This window comes from Oryzias latipes, chromosome 9, assembly GCF_053564925.1.
Source record: "Oryzias latipes strain Hd-rR chromosome 9, Olatipes_Hd-rR_3.1".
Classification (NCBI taxonomy): domain Eukaryota; kingdom Metazoa; phylum Chordata; class Actinopteri; order Beloniformes; family Adrianichthyidae; genus Oryzias; species Oryzias latipes.
Window position 1 is genome coordinate 24,566,836 of NC_136245.1, and position 22,300 is coordinate 24,589,135.

General features: G+C 37.0%; 2 protein-coding genes across 5 annotated transcripts; one reads left to right on the forward strand and one right to left on the reverse strand.

Moving 5' to 3' along the window:
* On the reverse strand, positions 1 to 7,198 carry rmi1 (RMI1, RecQ mediated genome instability 1, homolog (S. cerevisiae)). Its single transcript, XM_023958384.2, has 8 exons — positions 7,022 to 7,198; positions 5,569 to 5,679; positions 5,042 to 5,191; positions 4,187 to 4,257; positions 3,893 to 4,016; positions 3,658 to 3,739; positions 3,232 to 3,397; positions 1 to 1,709 (listed from the first exon to the last, which is right to left on the reverse strand). The coding sequence occupies exons 1-8, from the start codon at positions 7,196 to 7,198 to the stop codon at positions 644 to 646; spliced, it is 1,947 nt and encodes a 648-aa protein (XP_023814152.1). The 3' UTR covers positions 1 to 643.
* hnrnpk (heterogeneous nuclear ribonucleoprotein K) lies at positions 7,106 to 20,665 on the forward strand. 4 transcript variants are annotated; one of them, XM_011479025.4, is made up of 18 exons: positions 7,106 to 7,230; positions 7,849 to 7,934; positions 8,789 to 8,858; positions 10,421 to 10,516; positions 10,762 to 10,859; positions 11,162 to 11,218; positions 11,949 to 11,992; positions 13,772 to 13,844; positions 14,186 to 14,299; positions 14,630 to 14,758; positions 14,946 to 15,271; positions 15,753 to 15,800; positions 16,832 to 16,871; positions 17,612 to 17,624; positions 17,975 to 18,007; positions 18,184 to 18,251; positions 18,687 to 18,856; positions 19,888 to 20,665. In XM_011479025.4, the coding sequence occupies exons 4-18, from the start codon at positions 10,459 to 10,461 to the stop codon at positions 19,916 to 19,918; spliced, it is 1,302 nt and encodes a 433-aa protein (XP_011477327.1). In that variant the 5' UTR covers positions 7,106 to 7,230; positions 7,849 to 7,934; positions 8,789 to 8,858; positions 10,421 to 10,458; the 3' UTR covers positions 19,919 to 20,665. The 4 variants fall into 4 exon arrangements, with proteins under 4 accessions (XP_011477327.1, XP_020561506.1, XP_078809218.1 ...); XM_078953091.1 differs by lacking the exon at positions 7,106 to 7,230 and adding an exon at positions 7,521 to 7,774; XM_020705847.3 differs by lacking the exon at positions 15,753 to 15,800.
* Positions 20,666 to 22,300: the final 1,635 nt, after the last annotated feature.

Below are 22,300 nucleotides of genomic sequence, written 5' to 3' on the forward strand. Positions count from 1 at the left end.
TGATGAAACCATCAATGGAATTTTATTTGGATACACAAAAAAAATCTCAAACCATTAAATTTTAAGATAAAAAAACATAGATAATACTGTGTAATGAAGCGAAGTAATCAAGGCTCACGGCCCCCCATTTATCTTCCTTTTCCATCATTCACCTCTGTAGAAGTTTAGCGATGCTGCCCTTGGCTATTCAATCATTTCTCTCAGAAGTAATGGTTGTGTCGTCTGAATGAAAAAGCTGGCAATTCATTACCTTAATCAGAATCGAACACCTACATTTCCCTTCCCTTACCTACCCTCTTCCTTAGTGTTACACCAAACAAATGAAGCTCAACTTTGGAGTTTTTCCCCCCAACTAATGTGTTGGAAAGCAGAAACTGTAAAACAATAACCTACTTTCTGCAGGTGATGTTTCAGAATTTAAGACTCTGTATCACAATGAGCAGATTCATGAAATCCTCCAATGAAAAATAGCAGAATGTCACAGTCACATACAGCAGATGGGAAGCACTGAAACACAAGGCTCGCTGATTTTTGGGCATCCACTTTTCGCCTTCTGTTCTTAAAATCTAAAACAGGACAGGTTGATCATCGCCTTCCTCTTTTATCTGCAGCTTTACGTGGGGTGGAAGAGTAAACTATTTGATTACTTTCTTCTATCTTTCACTCTCTGCTCCAGCTGCTGTAGAACTGTCTCACTGATGGGGTCAGCCTTGGCCACCACAGCTTTCCCGCCATCTTGTTCGAGCACAATGGTCATGATGCAGCACATGTCCACCAGCGCTTCCTGACACCTCCTCATCCCAGCCTCTAGTTCACCTCTGCGGGCAGGGTCACGCTTTAGAGCCCCCTTCTCTGCAACCGAGAAGCCCAGCAGGCCTGTCAGGACGTCGTTGGATAACGCCACATCCAGGTAACCAGTGCCGTCGGATATCGTAGCAAAGACGCTCCATGCGCCGTTGGTGCAGCCTAGTTTGCCCAAGAGAGTCACAATGAAAGCTTTGACCTGGATCTCTACGGGGTGGGACTGTGGTTTGGACAGCAAGTCTTTCAGCATGCATAAATATACAAAGGGTGGAGAGGTCAAAGTGAGAGCAGTTAAGTTGTGAGGTTTCCCTTGAGGTGTGCTGGTTTCAGATGCAGCTGATTTGCTAAAAAGCCTAGAAGTGAAGCCTGGAGTTCTTGTTGTGTTGGTGTTGCTGTCTTTGTCTTTAGCGGGTCCTCCCGCAGAGATTTGAGCTAATCCTCCAGAGGTGCCGGTTTCTACTCCACTGGTTTGCACTTCAGGAATAAAGCAATCCATGTCCTCGTCCATTAAAAGACTCTTGGTGTTCAGAACTGATGAGGAAGAAGAAGAACTAGAAGTCGGCAAGGTTAACGGCTCAGAGGCTTCTCTAGAACTTCCTTGATGATCTCTTATTTGTATGACAGGTTTAGTGCGTCCAGTTCTGGAGCCAAAGCCACTGGAAGTGTTTGGTACATTTTCAGCTTCTTCAAACATTACATTGTCCAATTCATCCAGCGGGAGATCATCAAAGTCTTCATCAGGAAAGTCTTCTTCGATCGCATTGTGTTCGTGGATGTCCTGATGAATCACGCTGGGAGGTAAGAAGTTAGAAAAGCCTCCTCTTTGCTGTTGACCGTCCTGGACTGAACCATTTGTGTGGCTTGGAGTTAAACCATCTCTCCGAGTACGGTTGGAGGCTGCACTTCTGAAAGACAATCAACAGGATCAAAGGCTGAGATATTTACCAAAAAAAAAAGAGATAAAGTTTTGCTCAGCACGAAAGGCGAATCAACTCAAGAACACACTCTTAACTTCCAACTTATAAAAAGCTAAAACTTTGCTTGTTTGAACAACTTGGCAAATAATTTAGATTTTTTTTATTCTCTTTTTTGATGTAAGGTTAAAGTCAATGATTTAGTTGAAGGTTTATGAGTAAAGATGTAGAAAACCATGAAAAATCAAAGTTAAAAGGTTTCAAGGTGAAGCTATAAAAACAGGAGACTGTAGAGTGAGTGTTGCCAATTTGAATGAATGCAATAAAGCACAGCCGTACTGATGTGAGTGGGAGGCAAACATTTAAGATACACAGCTTTAGTTAAGTGGCTCAAAAATTCCCAAACTACTTAGGAGCCATTTAAAGTTTGTTTAGACAGAAAAACTATATTCAGGATATCAGAATGGGGCAAATATATCCTGACACTATAACCCTGTTTCCATCCCCCAATGTTGATTTTTCTCCATATTAAAATAAAATAAAAATAAAAAAGACAGTTTCAAACTAAAGGACGGTCTATGTTTGCACTTCATATTACTTGCAGTTCTTCAAAAGAAAGATGGAACTGGCAAAAGTTTTAAAAAAAAGAGATCTAAAAACGGAATTTCTGCAAAGAAATAAATAATTTATAATCTCTAATATCACTCTTTCAATACCAAGAATGTCATTAGTAATATCATGAAAACAGAAAATAATTGTGCAATCATTCCCTTTCATTTTAGATTAATCTGTTTATAGACAATTGTCAATATTCATGTATTAGTTTTGATAATGTTCGCCCCGTTACATAAGACAAAAAATGTACCTTGAACCACTGTTGAGCTTTTGAAAAGGAAGTATAATTCAACCAAGCACAATGAGTGCTTGGGTACACTAAGCATGTCAAGCATCGTCATGTAATTCAGGACTCTTTTTACATAAATTAAAAGTGTGGTAGTTGATTCAAAGTGAGAGTCCTATGAATGCAAATATCCCAAGCACAGCTCAGATAGCATGTAATTGAGATTTTTGGACTTCCAGAAGATATAGACGGCACACGAAATGATGCTTACTTTATCTCAAATAAAAATTGTATTGTGCTACTCTGTCATTGGAAAGCTTTAACAGTGAATCAACTCCATAAAAATATGTGCAGCTTGAATCATTTTTCATGATCATGTCCCATAAATTTTTCCAGTTAGTTATAAATGAGTTGGTGGTAAAAATCAGTTCGCAACAGGAATGGGAATATGAAGGGTGAGAACAGAAACATAAAACATATTGTTTTAATTCAAATCAGTTTATCGTTTTATTTTCAAATTTTCTATTCAAAAGGAATAAAAAGAGTCAAAATTGTAATATTTATAAATTGTAATTTTTGTATCATAAATTGTAAAATAATCATTTTAAGAGCTCTAAAGACATTAAATCTAAAAATGTCAAATGTGAATATATGCCACTGCCGTCAACGTACCTCGAGGAGAATTGGCTTCTCACTGAGGAAGAGACTGATGAGGACTCCTGCAGGGTCTCGTAGCCGCTGTCCCGAACAGGTCCGACAAAGCCGACCTCATTCTGAGCCTCCAAACTGGCCAACAACTCTGCATCGTTGAGATCTATGTCTTCCATTTCTTGATTACCTTACAAAGGGATTGAAACCATTGCACATATGGTTTATTTTATTCTATTCACTTTTGCTACATTCCATGTTTTTCTATTACATTCTCACAATCTTGTCATCGACCACCATGGTCTTGCATGTGGCTGACCATATCGAATGTTAGGTTTGTAAACCTGCCTTTTTGGTAAATTTAACAGTCGAACTAAAGTCAAGTTGTTTTTTGGTGCTTTACTCCCCTTTTTATGCGATCCTTGGGTAATCCACAAAGTGGGGTTGTACCTTGTTGGGCTGGCGGAGGGGCCTCTTCGCCTTCTTGCTGCTGATCCTCAGGAATACCCAGTGTGCGACAGAGCACCTTTCCCTGTGGTACGATAGAAATAAATCACATTGTTTTGTCTCCCCATTCAATATGCAGTTTTACATACACAAACAAATGTGAAGGGATAATTCACAAGACATGTTTAATGCAAAATGTGTAGCAAAAAAAAAAAGTAAACATATTTTTATGGTTTACCATGTTGTTCCTGTCCACCAGCTCCTCAACCTCACCACCCAGAATCTTGACATTAGATGGCCCTAACAGCAGCACACCAAGCCTGCAAACCATCTGTCCTTGCAACTGGAGCTTTGCACCAGGCCTGGAAAAAAACAGACTTATGTTGGTCTAAATTCATAAAATGGTAAAGTGTCAACTGCTCATATATTCCATTAGATTTATATTTTTACAGTTTTAGGAAGGCAAGGTTCTGTTTGTAGCATAGAAAGAAGAAAGGACACATTTTGGACATTTTCCATATTTCTCTGTGACCTGAGTGTTGCACTGAGTGCAGGGATGGGTTGGTACTCCATGGCCTCTAAACTCTGGACTCCATCTGTTACCTGCACACCAAAGGAAATTAGTTTCACCGGAAAAAAACGAAATAATGAAAAAATAAAAATAAAAGCATAAGCCTATGATTTTTATGTATCTTTCAAAATAAACTAAGGCCCTGCATTTGTTTTGAAAAATTGGGAATTCTGAAATAAGCAAAAAGCAGATGACAGAAAGACTGCATGTGTGGACTAATGCTAATAAAACAAGTGTTTACTACCAGCAAAATGTAAAATACATTAATAAGTGGCATCTTGCTGTTAATTATTTTCTAAATAACATATAGTGCTTTGCATTAAAATGTGTACATAAGCTTTTGTAAGTGTGTTTTACTGCATTACAGTGAATAGATCATAACTGCCCTCATACATTCATCTTGGACACCAATAGAGGGAGACTTGCTAAACTGGTTTGAGAGTATCGAGAACACTGTTCTCTCTAAACAGAAATACTGGGTGAATAGTTTAGGGGTGGAGGGATTGCTATTATTATTTTAATTTAATGATTTGTATGTAGGACTTTAATTTACTATTAGTTTTACATTTTACTTAAACAAGATACAACTTACTCAATTACTGGACATATCTACATAAAAAGAACAAACCAAAAACAGAACAAACTTTGAGCATCTTTAATCAGTAAAGACTTTCTGTCAATAAATACAAATGAGCTTTTCAAAAGAAATTCTTGTCTTTCTTTGATATTTGTAATATTAGATTATTTTTTTAGGATTTTTTCTACAGTCTTGACCTTCAGGGAAGATTTCAAAAATAGTTGGCACATGCTTCAGACCTGCAGTAACATCATGCGAGTTGTTTTGGCTTCCCAGGGTCTCTGAGTGGCCTGTGTGACAGCAGACACCTCATCATTGCCGCAGTCTGTGCCCCTCCACTTTTGTAGCTGACCATATGCAGGCTGACTTATGTCCAAGAATGAGTCAACCTAAACAGAGGGAGACCTTGAATTATGGTTCCTTTTGTGTATTTCTTGTGTTACTACAGCAGTTGTCTTATGTAACAGCGAGTCTGCCTAAATTGTAAAAGTTACAACAGCTTTCATGGGAATATTAATTGGAAAAAGAACTAAATGACAACATGAATATTTACTACATTTTTATATGCTTAGTAACAATAAATTAGATTTTCAAACCAAATATAAATATTTTTTAGACCCTGTGTGTTAAAACAGTAATACTTTATGTGACTGTAGTTCTTTATTGCATTTTTTTAATTGTAAAATATAATTATTTCTGCATGAAAAAAAATAAACATGACAAAACCTTAACAAAAAAATGACGAAGGTACAACTGGTGATCATACCTGAACACAGAAAATGCCATTTAGTTGAGTTTTCTGAGCCTGAGCGAGCCCTTCAGGTAAAACAGGATAGTCTAGGTCTCTCAGGTCCGTCAGAAGCCACTGGTCCAAGACCTGAAATGTCACACCAAGAGCAGATGTTCGGTGTTAGGCATTTAGTATCCGCTGTACACAGTAATTACGTAGATTTGACAATGAGTGATGAGACATTTTAGTTTTAAAAACTGTTCGAAATGAACATTTTCATATAAAATACTCAAAATCAAGACTATATTGGGCACTAAGTACTATGTTAGCAACAAAATGAAAGCACAGTCATCCCAGAACTAAAAAGAGCTGACATATCTCTTGAAAAATGAAGCAATGTTAATCTCAATTTTACGTTTCTAAAAAAAAAAAAAAAAAATCAAACAAAACAAAAAAAAACTTTGGCCATAGAAGGGCACAGCTGTTCTGCAACAATATTTCAGTATACTGTGGCGTAGAAAAGATGCGTCAGTGCAGAGAAAACATACCCCACGTGACGCCACCAGCTGGTACAGCTGACACCAGGCAGGAGGGATTCATGCTGTTTACAAAAAACTGTTCTGTGCTGTAAGCATGATGCAACGGACACAAGGGATCTTTAGACTAAGAGCTGCGCTCTCACTACGTAGCTGTCGTCTATTCCTGATTACCAACTAAAGCACGATCTGCTCGTTCTCAGTTAATAACGTGACACATGCATAGACTCTGAGGTCTTCATTTTCAGCTGACGAAACGTGAAGGTTGTGTTGGCCGAACACTGCATAAATGTGCAGCACTCAACATGATATAAACTCTTTGCTGCAAAAACAAAGATTATTTTCATTTCAAACTAAAAACTTTGAAAAAATACCAATACAGTTTTGAATTTGTTTAGATTAACAAGACTTCTTCATATTTTTAAATATATTTTATTTATTAAACCAAGACATAACACAGTAGGTTTGAATCTAACAATAGCTTAATCAATGAAAAAAGAAAAAGAGAAAACATTTTGTGTTTAAGAAAAAAGATGTTGTTTTTATGTCATGCAAAAAAAAATCTAAAGCCACTGTCTGCACCTTAAAAAGAATTACCCCTCTGGGATAAATAAATATGTTCAAATTGAATTAGAGTCTTTTAAATTTTTGTCTTTAAATCAATATTGTTTTTACCTTTGATGAAAATGATGGGCTGTATTTTGTACATTCAATTTAAGACAACTTGAAGCTTAAAATTGAAAACATCAGTAGTCTTCCATTTCTTCTTGTTTACTAGATAGCTAAACCACGACTTTTCTTTCAATAATCAAATATAAATTATCTACAAATGGTGCAGCTACGTAAAAGAGATAGAAAAAGGAATAATAAATGTCCTGACCACAGTGGGGAAAAATAACCAAACTAGTCCGTCAACAGATGCTCACATCAAATCCATTACAGAAGATACCTACCAGCTGATTGACCTGCTGTTGTGACAGGTGAGCAGCTTCACCTGCCTCTTCTTGAAGCCACTGCACACAGGCTTCCAGCCAGGCAAAAGGGACTCGGACGTGCCAGGAGGACAGCAGCCAGGCTTGGGCAGTTGTGACAACTGAATGCATCTCTGGGGCCAGTGTCCTACTCTGCATGTACCTTGGAAATTAAAATGAGACTTCAGTTTGTAAGTCTTCCATAGGGTGTAGAACAACTTTACAGGATTATTTTCATATAGATTCTGTTTAAACGGCATATTTCCCCTAACATTTACTATTGTTTTTGACCTTTTTATCTATTGGAGATAGATGTTCAATATTAATCTGCAATGGAAAATATTTCTAAATCTACTAAAAAGTCTTTGTCATTGGTCTTGGGTACATTTTTTAATATTAGCTCAAGGGAGGAAACTAAAATGATTTTAGATTGTTATTTTAGTTTATATACCTATCCTATTTCTGCCCTAGAAATGTGTTTATGTCCAGATAATGATACATGCAGCTGTCCACGCAAAGGAATAAGGCGCCAAAGTTGTTTGGCCTATCAAACCTATAAGAACTGGCGCTATCGCTCTATTTCTCGTTGTCCGTACAAAACAAATGTGCAATATAAGGATTATATTTAACCAATTCTCACATCAAACTCTTGGTAAAATTAAAATAAAGATCACGTTTGTACCTTAACAACAGGAATTCGTCACTAATCTGGAAGGACAGTCATCCGGAAATGGAGTAAGAAATTGCTTATTCTTGTGATTGACATATTTTTAAACCAATCAGAATTGTGCTTCGTTTGCTTTGTTCAGGGCTTGACCAATAGAAGTTGGTTAGCTTGCCTTGAACGCTTCCAGGTTCGGTAGACAAGCAGGCGAGACGAAGAGCTTCATACAAGGTTTGTATTTTAACATTTTGTTTTTGTTAAACGTGTTGAAAACGTTTTGAATGTTGTTTGTGTATACATTAGCAAAATAAACAAATAAAACTTAATGTATACGTTTATTAGTTATCAAACTCTGACTTCGACGTTGCGTTAGCTTACCGTTGGCCTGGCTTAGCTAAGCTAGCTGCATTTGCACCCAGTCGTAATTACGACAATATGATGGCGAAGCAAGACTCGCTTAGTTTATTTTTTACGTTAGTCGTTGTAACAGTGCGTGTCTAGCAAATTTAACTGACTTTTATAAGCGAAAATGCGTTCATTTGATCTGCTACATGTTACGTAAACTGCGATCGACATTTCTCGAATGTCTAGGCAATGTGGCTCAAACAGCTAACGCTTCCTCCTTCAGGCTAATTTGTGACACCGCTAGCAAATGTTTCTCACTGCTCAGAAAACTGCTATTTTGCTCCATTTGGACTTATTCATTTTCGCTTTTAGTAATCTCCTTAGAAGAGGCTTTAAATTGTGTTTAATGTGATTTAGACAACACATACACACAAAATGTCAAAAACTTTATGGTTTTGCATGCTAATCCTCCTGATGTACAAACCCGTCAGCTCATATAATTATAATATTTATTATGATTGATAGTTCAGACAGTTTTAATGTAGTGTAGTTTGTTAAACTTCATGAACAATTGGTTGGTATTTAATGATAAAATTTCATTCTTTGGCTCGGGTTACCGTTATGTAAACCTTATGTTTTTACATTGTTAGAAAATGTAAAATGAAAAGTGCTTAGTTACTTTTGTTTTGTGTTACGAGTTCTTTGGTATTAAAGTAGCTGGCTATATCCTTCCTTGACAGGTCCAGTGAGCTGTTTGGTCTTTTCCCAGATCCGCCTATCAACACGTCCTTGTTCCTGTAATAGAAACCGGTGAGGCTCCTCAGACTGCCACTGATTTCACTTTCATTACGGATAGTTGAATAATATGGACGTTTTCTTTTTTTTTTTTTTGAGTCAAAACTCAAAAAGTAATGTACAATTCTCAATTGAAAATACAATTTGCAATTTAAAAATGTACAATTTGTAATTTAAAAATGTGTTATCAATTGACAATTCAATATGCGATTCAGGCTTGAAATATGAAAATACTTTTTGCAATTAAGAATTAAATATAACATTTTCAATTGAATATGACAATAAAAAATAACAAAATAAAAAAACACAATGTCATTGTTTTTTGATGTCATAATTCAAATAACAATGCATTTTTGCAATTTACAATTCAATATTTAAAAATGACATGTCAATGCATGGTTTGCTTTAAATTCATTTTAAAGTAACATAAAATCAAATGCATTGTAAAGGCCCGTACACACCGGGACGAATTTCGCGCGCGATATTCGCCGACGTTTAACGCCTCGTGACTAAACAAAGGGCACCAATGTGAGTGTGCACACGACCCGAAAAAACGCCACGCGTCAAAGCGTCACCTTTTTAAAAAACGCCTCAGGTTCATTTTTTTTTGTTTTGACGCGCCGCGTCAAAAACTATACGACCAATGACATTGGCTCTTTTGCACACGTGTCTGGAGCTTCTGAAGTTACAGTAAAACACAACTTGGGGGCGCTCAAACACAAAACTGCCTTTCTGAACACACATACCAGTGAAAAAGATAGACGCCAAGTAGCATCTACACTGACGGGTTTGGGTGACCCAAAATCGGGGTATTTTCCGGCGTCTTTCTTCATTCAACAGAACAATAATTTCCTCAATCGCTGGAGCTAGAGCTACTGGTACTGGAAATATTCATGTTTTCTTTGTATGATTCTGACAATCGTGTAAATACTTGCTCTCTTCTTCTGAGTGAAAAGCGACTTTAAGAAGCGTAAAGTTGCGCAGCGCCACCTTGTGTACAGGGGTATTTCTGTTTTACATTAAGCGCCATCTAATGTCAGGGAATGAACTTGCATGTTCACTCGGCTCATCGACAGCGAAAATCGCCTGGGTGTGAACACAAAAAACGTGGCAAAAAACGTGGCGAAAAACGCTGGCGATGAACGCTGGCGATAAACGGCTGGTGAATATTCGTCCCGGTGTGTACGGGCCTTAAAATGCCATGCTGTTTTTGTGTCAAAATTAAAATGAAGTTGCAAAACAGCGCCCCCTCTGGTCTAATGCATTTTCATTTGTCTTGGATCTTGCTTTGTCAAAATTTCAAATCGCAATGCCAACTGTTTAACTCTCATCAGGACGTGACCTACCACCTCCCTATATTAAAAAAAAAAGCATTTTCATATTACATGATCAAATTGAATTGGCAATTGAGAATTGCACAATACTTTGAATTATGACTCAAAAAAACTTCCATAGAATAGAGCAATCTCAGTTAGATATTTGATTTTCTCCCCCACTTTTAACAGGTCAACCACACACATTAGCGCACAGAAAATTGTTTTTTTTTTCTTACTGTACTCTTGCTACCCGTATTCTAGATCGAGCTGCTCCTTTCCTTTTCCTCTGACAGAAGACCATGGAGACGGAAATTGATCAGCAAGAGGAGACCTCATTTGGCAACACAGAAACTAATGGTAAAAGCATTAAATTTCCACATATTGTGTGTTTTGACTTTGGATAACAATTAGATGAGATTATCTTCAAATCATGGACAGAAACGTGTCTCTGGAAATAGGAAACATTTTGTTTTTGCGTGCCTTCTAGTTTTAGTTGAACAGTTCTGTGAATCTGTGATTATTTCACCAGTCTGTCTTTTTGATGACTCTGCAGTGTTGTCATGGGTTTTTATTATTTATTTATTTTAATCTTCTTATGACAGGTAAGCGTCCTGCTGAGGATGCAGATGAGCATAAATCATTCAAGCGCTCCAGGAACTCTGATGAAATGGTTGAGCTGCGCATTCTCCTGCAGAGCAAAGTAAATCAGCTTCCTTTTCATGTCACACGCTATAGTTTGAGCTTTTATTATTTATTATTTATTTATTATTTCTGTTACTCCCTTTTGCACATAGTTATCTGCATTTTGGACTTTGTCATCTATCTTATCCCTAAAACATTTGTCTTTTGAATAAATTATAACCACATTTTACTGTTTTTATTTCAGTTTTTACACTAACATTAACATTTTGAAAGTTGCAATAAGCTAAATTGAACCATTGATCAGATTTTTTACTTAACATTATGTTCAAGTATTGAATATTTTATTTGCTTTAATTTTAGAATGCTGGAGCTGTAATTGGAAAAGGTGGCAAAAACATTAAAGCTCTTCGCTCAGATGTGAGTAGACGCATATCGAACACTTCCAGTTCTTTGCTTCCTTTCTTTATCTTTGTCAGCCTCTCATGCCGAGCCTTGTTTATGGGGTGGCATCAGCTTTAGTATTTACCCCTCATAAATAATATGATAGTGTGTCAATGTGATAGTTGCTTAATGGTCATTTTTCTTTCCATAGTGATAGTTTATTGTAAGCAGTTGATGGTGCTGCACATTTGGTCTTATTTATGGAAAAAGCAAAGTTTAAATCGTGCATCACAATTATGACCACATTTTTAAATTATTTGTTTTTATTTGTTAATCGACTCTTTTGCTCTTCCTCTAGCTTACAGTTAACTCTTCCCCTGTTTTTTAATGTCTCTAATCTAGTCCCCAACATTGAACTCTTCATATTCTTAGCACACCATTATACTTTTTGAAATGTCACCATTTTCCTTTTCTCTCTTTGACATATCAATCTCTGAGAGAATACAAATAAAGTCACATTTCAACAGTGTAGATCCTGTATATTAAAAATGTATTCCTTTTCCCTCTCCCTTGTTTATTATTTTACTCTTTACTTTTTTGCCCACTTCCTCCTCTGTTGCCCATGTTCTGGATGGCCCCTGCTGCGCCCGCCCACCTGACACCCTGGTTGGCCCTGCCCATAATCGTGCCCTGTCCCTAAATGGGCGCCTTACTTGATTGACATCTGTGCTCGAATGGCCCTGGCCCCTGCCCATGCTACGCCCAGTACAATGCCAGTGTGTCAGTCCCAGACAGCAGTGGGCCTGAGCGGTATGTCCCTAAGCTCCTCCCTATCACTGCCTGACTACAGGTCAAACAAACAACAAAACATGAATATAAATAATAAACCTTCCTCTGTCAAGTCACTGTCATTAAGCCTACCTGTTCACAAAATGTATTAGCTTGAGTCAAAATGCCTAGATGCATTCTTGTCCAAATCTACTTTTTGGTCCTGGTAAAGTCATGTGAGCATCTTCTTTTGAAGTCTCAAATTTTTAACCTCAGTTGGCGTTGACAACAATGTTTTTTGTTTTTTTTTCCTACAGTCTTAACACAATCTTCTTAAAACGTTTGCTACAGGCTGTGCTTTATGTCCAAGGTTCTTTGTCTCTTCTAAAGAAATGTCATCTTTACCCTTCATCCTTAGCCTTGAGATTGAAGATACTGGTGCTTTTTCCCCTCAATGTTATTGATTCTTCTCACTTGTGTTATGCCGTGGCATTTTTTCTTTGTAAAACCCAACTTGAGTATTTTTTAAGTTTAATATCTATTCTGAAAAACGATATAAAAGAAAAGCTCAAGTTTAAGCCGAGTGGTAAATTTCCCTTTCCTGTGCCGAAGCTTTGTAGAATTCCTTTTTTTTTTTTCAATTATAGTATTTTATTGTTTTTCTTTTATGTTTTGAAATTATCCTTGCCTTTTTAAAAATCCTTTCCTGCTGTGTTATAGGATCTCTTGTTGTGGTATTGTAGCTTGTGTCCTTTCATCCTTTGTCTTTCATGTGGAGTAAATCTTTTTTTAATAGGGGTAATGGGCAGTACGTAAGAACTGTGGACATAGTGGCAGTAGGTTTCTATAAGTACAATTTTAGTTCTGAATTGCCTAAAAGTTCACCATTCGTTGGTTCTAATCCATTCAGGGCAGGTCTACCACTGTTTTTTCAGAATTTTTTTTACACTGCCACATTAGCATAATCAATTACAGTAATTGGGTCTTCTTCTTGCAGCACTGCCATTCTGATGAAGAAAATGTATTTGAACTCCTGTCAATGTGGCTTTTTAAAATATGAAATTCTTAGTTTTGAATTCTTTATGAATATTAAAACTAGCCAGTTCTTTCATTTAAACAGCTGCTAGTGTGTGTCTAGCGTAAGAATGTCTTGTTAATCTTTTGAGCCAAGTTTACTGTTTGAAGCAATTCAGACTTTTTTTTTTTTTAAATACAAAATCTTGCTGGAAAGGAAATTTAGCTTTTTCTAATAGTTGGTAGTTAGTAGACAATAATTTCTATCTGCTCATCTGTAGAATTTAGTGAAAAACCGTATTCAAGACCGCTTTTCTTTTTCCCCTCTTCGTTTTCTGTACTGCCTTGTTTCGGGTGTTGTTTTAGTTGCTCTTTCTGGCATGCACCCCTTTTTGTGCCTAGGCTTTGTAGAATTTCCTGTACTTTTGGTGCTTGCGGTGTTCCTGCCAAACTCTTCTTCAGACTCCACCCCTTCGTACTTCTCAGTTGGTGGTCACCAAGCGTGGTTTTGGATTTTTGTTTTTTCCTCTGGACGGAGTTGCTTGTTTTTATGATGCTGTATAAGTTTCAATGGCTTCACAGTCTTAAACATGATTCGACCAAACTTGCAAAATTGGTTAAAAGCAGAAACTGCATGTTACTTAGCATGTTTGAGAATAATGAGCTTTCTGTATGAATTATAAAATGTTTGCATTCTGTTTTATAAAATGTTTCAATCTTTCTGTATGCTTTTTCTTTGGCGCTCTCTTAAATTGGACTCTCTTTGTGTAATTGTATTGTTTTGTCTTTGATGGCTCAAAAATGAAGAATCCTGAGCATCAGTGCAGACATTGAAACTGTTGGTGAAATCCTGCTGAAGATTATCCCTACATTGGAAGAGGTGATCAATATTTCTTTTATAAATTCATTATTTTAATCGTTGCTAGTTAAGTATTTTTAAATATAAATAATTACATAATGCACTTGTAGCTGTGTTGTTGTAATTAATTTTAATACTTAGGTTTCATTGACAAAACCTGAGTTTTAAACTATTTATGTTCCCTTAAATATTTTTTCCCCATGTCTTGTTTGTAAGTAAAAGAAATATGACAATAGCGTGACAGCAATAAAAAAAATAGATTTCGTCGTCTATTACTGTTTATAGTACCTTCGGAAATATTTTCAATAAAAATAGTTTTGTGTTTTTTTTCACTGTTGCCTTTTTTTAAATATCATTAACAGTACCAGCAGTACAACGGCATGGACTTTGACTGTGAGCTGCGTCTGCTGATCCACCAGAGCCTGGCTGGCTCAATCATCGGGGTGAAGGGAGCTAAAATCAAAGAGCTCCGTGAGGTGATTCATTTTATTTATTTATTCCCCCCCCCAAATCAAATATTTAAAATATTTTATGGTTTTAAACATTTTTGTCCTGCCAGTTCTTACAATTATAAATATAGAGTATATTCATCTTACATACACAGTACATCTATATCTTAATTTGCTTATCAGAGACATACACTTCATTATTTTGTGCAGTGAAGTAGCCTTACTCTGACATTTCTATAAATTTCCAAATGCACAATTTAAAGTTTAAATCCTCTCATATAAGGACACATTTTTTCTATAAATTTATTGTGCTTTTTTTTTTTCTTTCTTTTTCCCCTCTTACTTCTGCCTTTCCAGAACACAAAGACCAGCATCAAGCTGTTTCAGGAGTGTTGTCCTCAGTCGACAGATCGAGTTGTGCTCGTTGGTGGTAAAAGTGAACGGGTGGTGGAATGTGTCAAGACTATGTTGGAGCTCATCTCTGAAGTAAGGGCACTCCTTCTTCTTTATGACGCTTGGTTTAGTTTTTCCGGTTGTATTCATTAGTCAATGAAGCCATTTTTAGTATCTATCTGCACTTATGGAATTCCTGTTTATGTTTTGGTGTGTATTTATTTTTGTACATTTCGTAACCTCTTGATGAAAACAAAGCTGTTGTCTCTGTTCTTTTCAGGCACCTATAAAAGGTCGCACACAGCCGTATGACCCAAACTTTTATGATGAAACGTACGAATACGGTGGTTTTACCATGTTCGAGGAAAGAGGCGGCGGTCGCAGACTCATGGGAAGTTTCCCCATGCGAGGAAGCAGGTCTAGTGGCGATCGTGGGTACGATCGAATGCCTTCCAGCAGGGTGGGGCGGGGTCCGCTGCCTCCCTCCCGGCGTGACTATGATGACATCAGTCCCCGTCGAGGTCCTCCTCCTCCTCACCACAGTAGGGTTGTCAGGCCAAGCGGCCGTTCTCGCAACATGCCCATGGGACACCCACACAGAGGAGGGTAAGTGTCGCATATATGCTGCTTTATTTCCTGCTCTTCTGTCCTCTTGCCTCTTTAAATTAATGACTCCTCATAGGGTAAACAAAGGAAACCAGCATGATCACATTAACTCTTAGCCCTTTTTTTTTGTAATAAATAGTTTAGATGTTAGCTCAAAAGCGGTTGGTGCAAGTCTCTATTTTACAAATCTTTGTTACCTTTAACACAAACAAAATTCTTTTGTTCCACCATATTATTTTGACATAGTCCGAATCTTTATTTGCTTTTATTATATTTATTAGCATCATTACTTGTCCAACTTGGCTTGCATTGTTTTATAACTGACTATCAAGTTTAGTAATTTGCTCATAGTACAGTATTGTATTAAACATCCAGAAGAAAGTGTTGTTCATGTTTACCATTTCACTGAGTCTAAATGCTTATCATTGTATGTCTGGTTGTGTTTTTGTGCACCTTTTTCCCATCTTCATTTCGTCCACAGAGATGATCGTTACTATGATTCGTACCGTGGCTCAGATGAAAGGTCAAAGTAAGTTTGTGCCTGAACCTTTAACTTGACCTTTAAGCTAATCTTAACTTTAACATTCCCAAACTTTTGGCCTTGTGTCACATCCTTGACAACCATTAAATACACCATTCTTCACCCTGATCGCATTTGTTTATATTCCTGTTATCTGAAGCGCTTTGTAAATATTGCTGGTATTGTACGGTTATGTGGGTGATTGGTTGTATTTGTTAAAAAAATCTCATATTTAAGGGTTTGGAATGTATTTTATTGGGTCATGGATTGAGTAAAACAGGAAATATTGTACAACTTTTTTCTCACTCTAAACTCTTACTGGCTTTCTTTGGAAAAAAATTGAGTCTTTTTGTTATTATGCTGGCTTTTTCTTTTTCGTTTTACATTTTTTTTATATAAAAATGAGACGCTTAAATCGTCTTTGTCAGCAAGCTACGTTCTGTACAAAAATAACTGTTTTCAAGGAAAGTATCACAGCTTTCTTTGGATTCCTTTGTATTGTTTAAACAATTTTTGGAAAAACTGACCTCGCCAAAAAATCCTGTTGCAACCCATGCCTTGATGCCAAATACGCAATAGATTCACTTGACTTTAAAGAATTTCTTTTAAGCAAAGGGTGATGCCAAGTCACACAGAGACTGTAAAATGATTTAAAATTAAGATTGATGTTTATTTTAAACAAAATTCATAAATTGAACTCATTGCATTAGTCGAGCTCAGTTGTTGGGTGGGAGCAGTAGTCGTTGGCTCTGATCAGCATCACCACCACCTGTCACTCCTCTCACCATAACACTGTCAGAGCTGTTCCTGTTACTGAGTGGGAAGATGGTTGAGAGGAAATGTGTTTATACTGTAATCTTTCTCAGTGTGTGTGTGTATTTGTGTATGTGCAGTTTGACCTAGACCAGAAATTTTCTGTGAAATGTTGTCAAGCATGTTTCAAAGCATTTTCAATTTCTTTTCATCCAAACCCACATCGTTTTTTTTTCTTTTTCTCTGTGTCTGTCTCTGCCCGTCTGTGCCCCCCCTCCCCCCACCAGTGACAGAAGAAGCAGACCGGATCGCTATGGCGATAATATGGTTAGTGACCCTTTGCTAAATTCATCCAGCTCTGGCATTCACATCTATTTAGGTTTCTTAGCAGTATGCTTAGTTGTAGCTCCGGTAAACATGCTGTGACAATAGTGGATTGCTGAACGTACAGTTGTAGTTCATCACTTTTACTGACGCGTTGCCATTCTCTCATTGTAGCCCCAACCAAATGACCATAATCGCCACATCCGGAAACACCCTGTAAGAATTAGCTCTAATTGCCCTCTTACAATGTACTTTTTGTAGTCGGCCCATTTTTTTCTTTCTGCAAAGAGAAAGAGGATGTATGGGGTGAGGATGGTGGGGGTTGACCATGGTTAGTTGCCAAGCCCTAATAACGCTTTGTTGACAGACTATAAGGTTTCTTTTTGCCTCTTTCTCTCTCCTCTCACCCTCTCTCTGAGAATAGGCAGGATACTGCATGCCGTTGCTCAGCAACAGCTTTTTGAATCGCTTGTTGCCCTGGTGACAGCAGCAGCTGAAAATGGGTGCTGAAGGAGATGCAAGGAGAGACAGAAGGGGTGGGGGGGTTGAAGGGAGTGGAGGAGGAGTCTCTCCTATGGATGAAAACTGGGTTGCTTTTAGTTGAGCCTACTCCAGTAACAAGGATGGAAGATCTTCAATATGTAAACGCTCGCAGTCCTGTAACTGCCTGCATGGATCTTCAGAAGAAAGGATTTGGTCTCTGACACTTCTAATTTTGTTTTATGTTTTTTCTGCTTTCACAGAGTGGTGGATATGGTAAGTGTCAACCTTTTTTCTTTTGACATTGAAATATTGCCGTTACAAGTCCTTTAATATCAGTTTTGTCTGACATAGTTCAATGGGACTCAGACTGGCAGCTGCTTAGACAGTGTTTGGCTACCTTTCCAAGTCATGTTTAATAATCTTGTTAATAGCAAAGAACCATGTGGGTTTAAGTGTTTTTCATAAATGTATTTTGAAATTGGTTTAACAAGGTTTGGAGCATTTTGGGTGAATAATTCTAATAATTTGGGTACTGATGTTAATAGATTATTGCATATTACAGTATTGTATTCATTTTTGTGTTAAAGGAATTTTTTTTTGTGTGTTTTTTGTTTTTTCCACAGACAACAGTTCTTCCTGGGATAGCTACCAGTCAGGTGAGTTTCCTTACTTATCTCCCGACTATGGCAACTTGGAAAATTGTTAAATTGTCTGAATTATTTGAAAGGACAAGTATTTTGTTTAGTTTTTTATCTATTTCTACTTTATTTTTTATTTTTTTTACTAGCTAAACTGTTTTGGTTTTCCTCATTGCTTCACTTTTTGTGTCTAGGTGGACGTGGCTCCTATAGTGATATGGGTGGCCCTGTTATCACCACACAAGTGACCATACCTAAAGATGTGAGTTAAATACATCAACCTGAGTAAACAGTCACCAGATTAATAAATTATTGAGGTTATTTTTGTTTGGTTGATTTAATTATATATACATGTCAAAATCATGTTATTTGCCGCACCTTTGTTACAATTTTGTAACCACAGTTTCTAGCAAATTGTTTTTTCTACACACCTACTATTAAGTTTATAGTTGATTCTTTTTATTTTATAAAATCTAAAATTATGATCTGCTTCTATGTTAAAAAATTAAAAAAAAATTATGTATATATTTTTTTTCAGTTTATCATCAAATTGTGGTTTACTTCCTCATTGTGCCCATTTACAAAATAATGTTCATCAGTTTTTATTGCCTGAAGTGTTTTTGACCCCTTGTGTCCTGTTTTTTTTATTTTATTTTTTTTCCTCCTCCTTAACTCTCCTCTGGCTATCCTCTCACAGCTGGCTGGCTCAATTATTGGTAAGGGAGGTCAAAGGATCAAGCAGATTCGGCATGAATCTGGAGCTTCCATCAAGATCGATGAACCTTTGGAAGGTTCTGAGGACCGAATCATTACCATTACTGGCACACAGGATCAGATCCAGAACGCCCAGTACCTTCTACAGAACAGGCAGGTTCTCATGTAGCCCATCTATATCACATTTGTTTTTTTCCTCCTTTAATTCATGGTTAGGCATTCTGGCTTAAAGGAACTAATAACATAAGTTGTACCTGTGAAGCTGAAATGATCAAGTTGTAATAATCCAAACACCCCCTTAAAGGTTGTGGTGTTGTAGTAATCATTTTGAATACACTAAAAGAAAATGTGATTGTTTTTTGTTGATAAAACATGTTTCTGAGTGCATTAAAAATATCCCACTTTTTGTTGGGTTATTTTGTTCTGTTTCCTGCTGTCTGTTCTGCACTAACTCCCTTTCTTTCCTAACCTGCAACTAGTTCAAACCTTCCTCTTACATGAAATGGCTATGAAGGAGTAAACAAAATTGACGAATGTATATTTTTAAGCAGTGAATGTAAGTTGTGCGTTGCTTCAAATGCGTCTGTCCAGTGCCTATAATCAAGACCAGGAATCTAAGACAGATTGTCTTGTTTGCCATCAAAGCCGTTTCACTATGAAGCAGGGAGTGGATTGATTCTTCCCCTGGCTGCTGCTGTGTGGAAGACTAGTGATTTTGTTGTTTTTAGTTAGATTAACCGACAACAAATCACAGTCTGCCAAACGGCACAGGCTCCTCCTCTTCTGTTTCCCTTGGCAACCAGTAGGGACATCTAATGTACAATACTTCTTGTTGATGCCATCTGAACTTTTCTCTGAATGCTTGCACAGCTGTAAACCTGTCCTGTGTCATGAGTAGGCTGTTGTAGTGTTGCCATGGTAACCAACCCTGCCCACCTCATCTTTCTCCCCTTCCTTCTGTGTACTTCACTTGCTTAGACACTAACCACACCTCTCTGCTTCTGTCCGGTTTGCCTGCTCTTTTTTTGTCTCTCCTTGTTAAAACCCCGGTTCTTCCTGTCTGTCTTGTGCTTGACAACTAATGCCTCCATCTTTACCTGCACTTATGTTGCTATTTTTGACATTGTGATGTAGTTTTTTTTCTTCTGCGTGTTACTCATTGTTGCAATCTTTTGTAATTTCAGTGTGAAGCAGTACTCTGGTCACTTGCTGTAAACCCAAGGAGGCACAGATTGGACCAGACACAGAGTGACTATTATTCTGGATTGTGGATTTTTTTTAGGTTTATTTTTATATATTTTTTTAATTAATTCAATGTCCAACATTCCTTTCCACCAAGGAAAATTTAACCAGTAGATTGACATTTTTAAGAGTGTAGTACAATAGTCAAAACTGATTTTTCTTTTGTTTTTTCTATCACTCATATCAAAATGTCTGACTTCCTCCAGATAGAAATGGCTATACATTTTTCATGGTTTTGTTTTCATGCTTAAATGTGTATGTTTGTGTCTGCAAATGTTTCCATGTGTGTATGTGCCTGTGCAGCTGTTTATCATATGGCAGTGTGGGAGTTTGAGTGGTTCGTCTGACTCGTCACTCATTTTTACTCAGCAAAATGCTAACTGGGTCTTTTTTGTAGAGCTTTGAGGAACTTGACTTTGCTGATGGGGTTTTGTTTTTTGGGAATTGAGCAGCAAACGCAGAAGTCTGTTTGTATGAATTCAGTTGTTCTGTGATGAACCAGAATCTTTTGAGTAATTTCACAAATGTAAACATGTTTGTAGTGAAACATTTGTTATAGACTTTGTTGGAGAGTTGAAAATTTGTATTCAGATTTTTCTTCCTGTATCTTATTTTTTTCTTTTCTCTCTGTATTTTTCCCATAAACATGTGCTCTTCATTAAGTTGACTTCACATTGTCAAATTCTAAGACAAATAAAGCTGATGCCACTTTTTATTGAACTGCATTGGATCTTGTCTTGTAATAAAACCTTGATTTGTCATGAGGGACTTCTTAAACCAAATTACTTTAGGACTTACACTTTAACAATTGCATGTTTATAAAATAAAAAATAAAAAGGAAGCTGCACATTTGTATTTTTTTAATTGGAAGTTATAAAATAAGCTTGATTTCAGACTTGGTTGGTATGTAAAAACTATCAAAAAGGGGTAAAAGGTTTATCCATAGATTTAAAGACTTGCGAGGTTCTTGTCCAAAACTTCCAAAAGCATACAAGTAAAGTGACTTAATTTTGAGAAGCTGGTTTTCAAAACGAGTTTTTTTAACCCATTTTAAATGGATCTAATTTAAACTGGAAATTTAGTTATTAAGTGTGATTTTCTTTGGTTATGTAGTGCCAGAGTCACAAATACTAAAAGGTAAATAATACTAGATGCAGATCTTGGCTTTGAAACTCACAAAGACTGCATTATTTCATTATTTCATTTTGAGAATATCGCCCCAGTCAGTCGCCCCATTTGAAGTGCAGAGATGTTTTCATTGATTTATTAAATCTGGGAAGGATTATTGCGGCGCCCTTATCATTGGTCAAAAAGACATAATTCAAAAATGAAGGCCTTCCACTTTCTCATCCGGCTATCTTCAGAACCGTCTGAATCCCTTTCGAAGGTCAGGGGACCCCTGGAGCCAACCCAGCAAGTGGTTGCGTACACCAAGAACAGGTTGACCGTCTGTTGTAGGCCCATAATCTTTCTCATTTAAGAGATGTGATTTTACCCTGTGACCACTCAAGACCCCTCAAATCCACAGGTCCAGGTCTGCTCACAGTTCCTAGAGTCAGATGAAAAACATCAAGGCCTCTTTCCAACATGAGGAATGTTTGTGGAAAATTGTTATCTGTGGAGCAGCCTCCCAGCGGATCTAAGAACTTGGTCTATCATAGAATATATTTTTTGAAGAAGCCAAATACCTACTTTTTAAATCTGCCATTTCATTAAAGCACTCTTCTAATGTATGACTTTTTTTATTTTCTTGTCTGTAAATATATTTTTCTTTTTAGTTGTTCCTATTTGTCAGTCTTCTCTTAGCTATTTGTACATTTCTTCCAGTTTTAATGTTATATTGATGCCGATTAAGATTGCACTGTTTTCTTATAAGACACTTGTATTCCAATTTGTTTTTAATTTTGTACATAATTGTGTCCTGCAATCTGACAGCTCTTCTATGGTTTTACTCTTCTTTCTTTTAATGCTTATTTCGTCACTTTTAAACTGCGAGTGCCCGTTTTTATTTTACAGGGATTCTTTTCAAGCTCTTCGAAAAGGCAACATTTGAAAAGTGTAATATAAATCAAGTTAAATTGAAAGACTGTGATTCACGCGCCAAATTTTGGGATTACATAAAACTTGTTTATTCAGTACTTGCTTCAAACTACATATTAACCAGCATGATTGCTGTTCGCGTTAAATATTCGCGATGTGAAAGATTACAAATAAACTTTGCTCGGGGGCAAACTTTTGCCCCCTCAAAGTCTGGTCGTGTGTGAATTACAAAAAGAGGGAAGTCAACCCGTTTCCTGTTTCCTCTCCTTCCTTAATACGATTGGCTTATCAGCCCATGACGCGCAAACTAGTAAG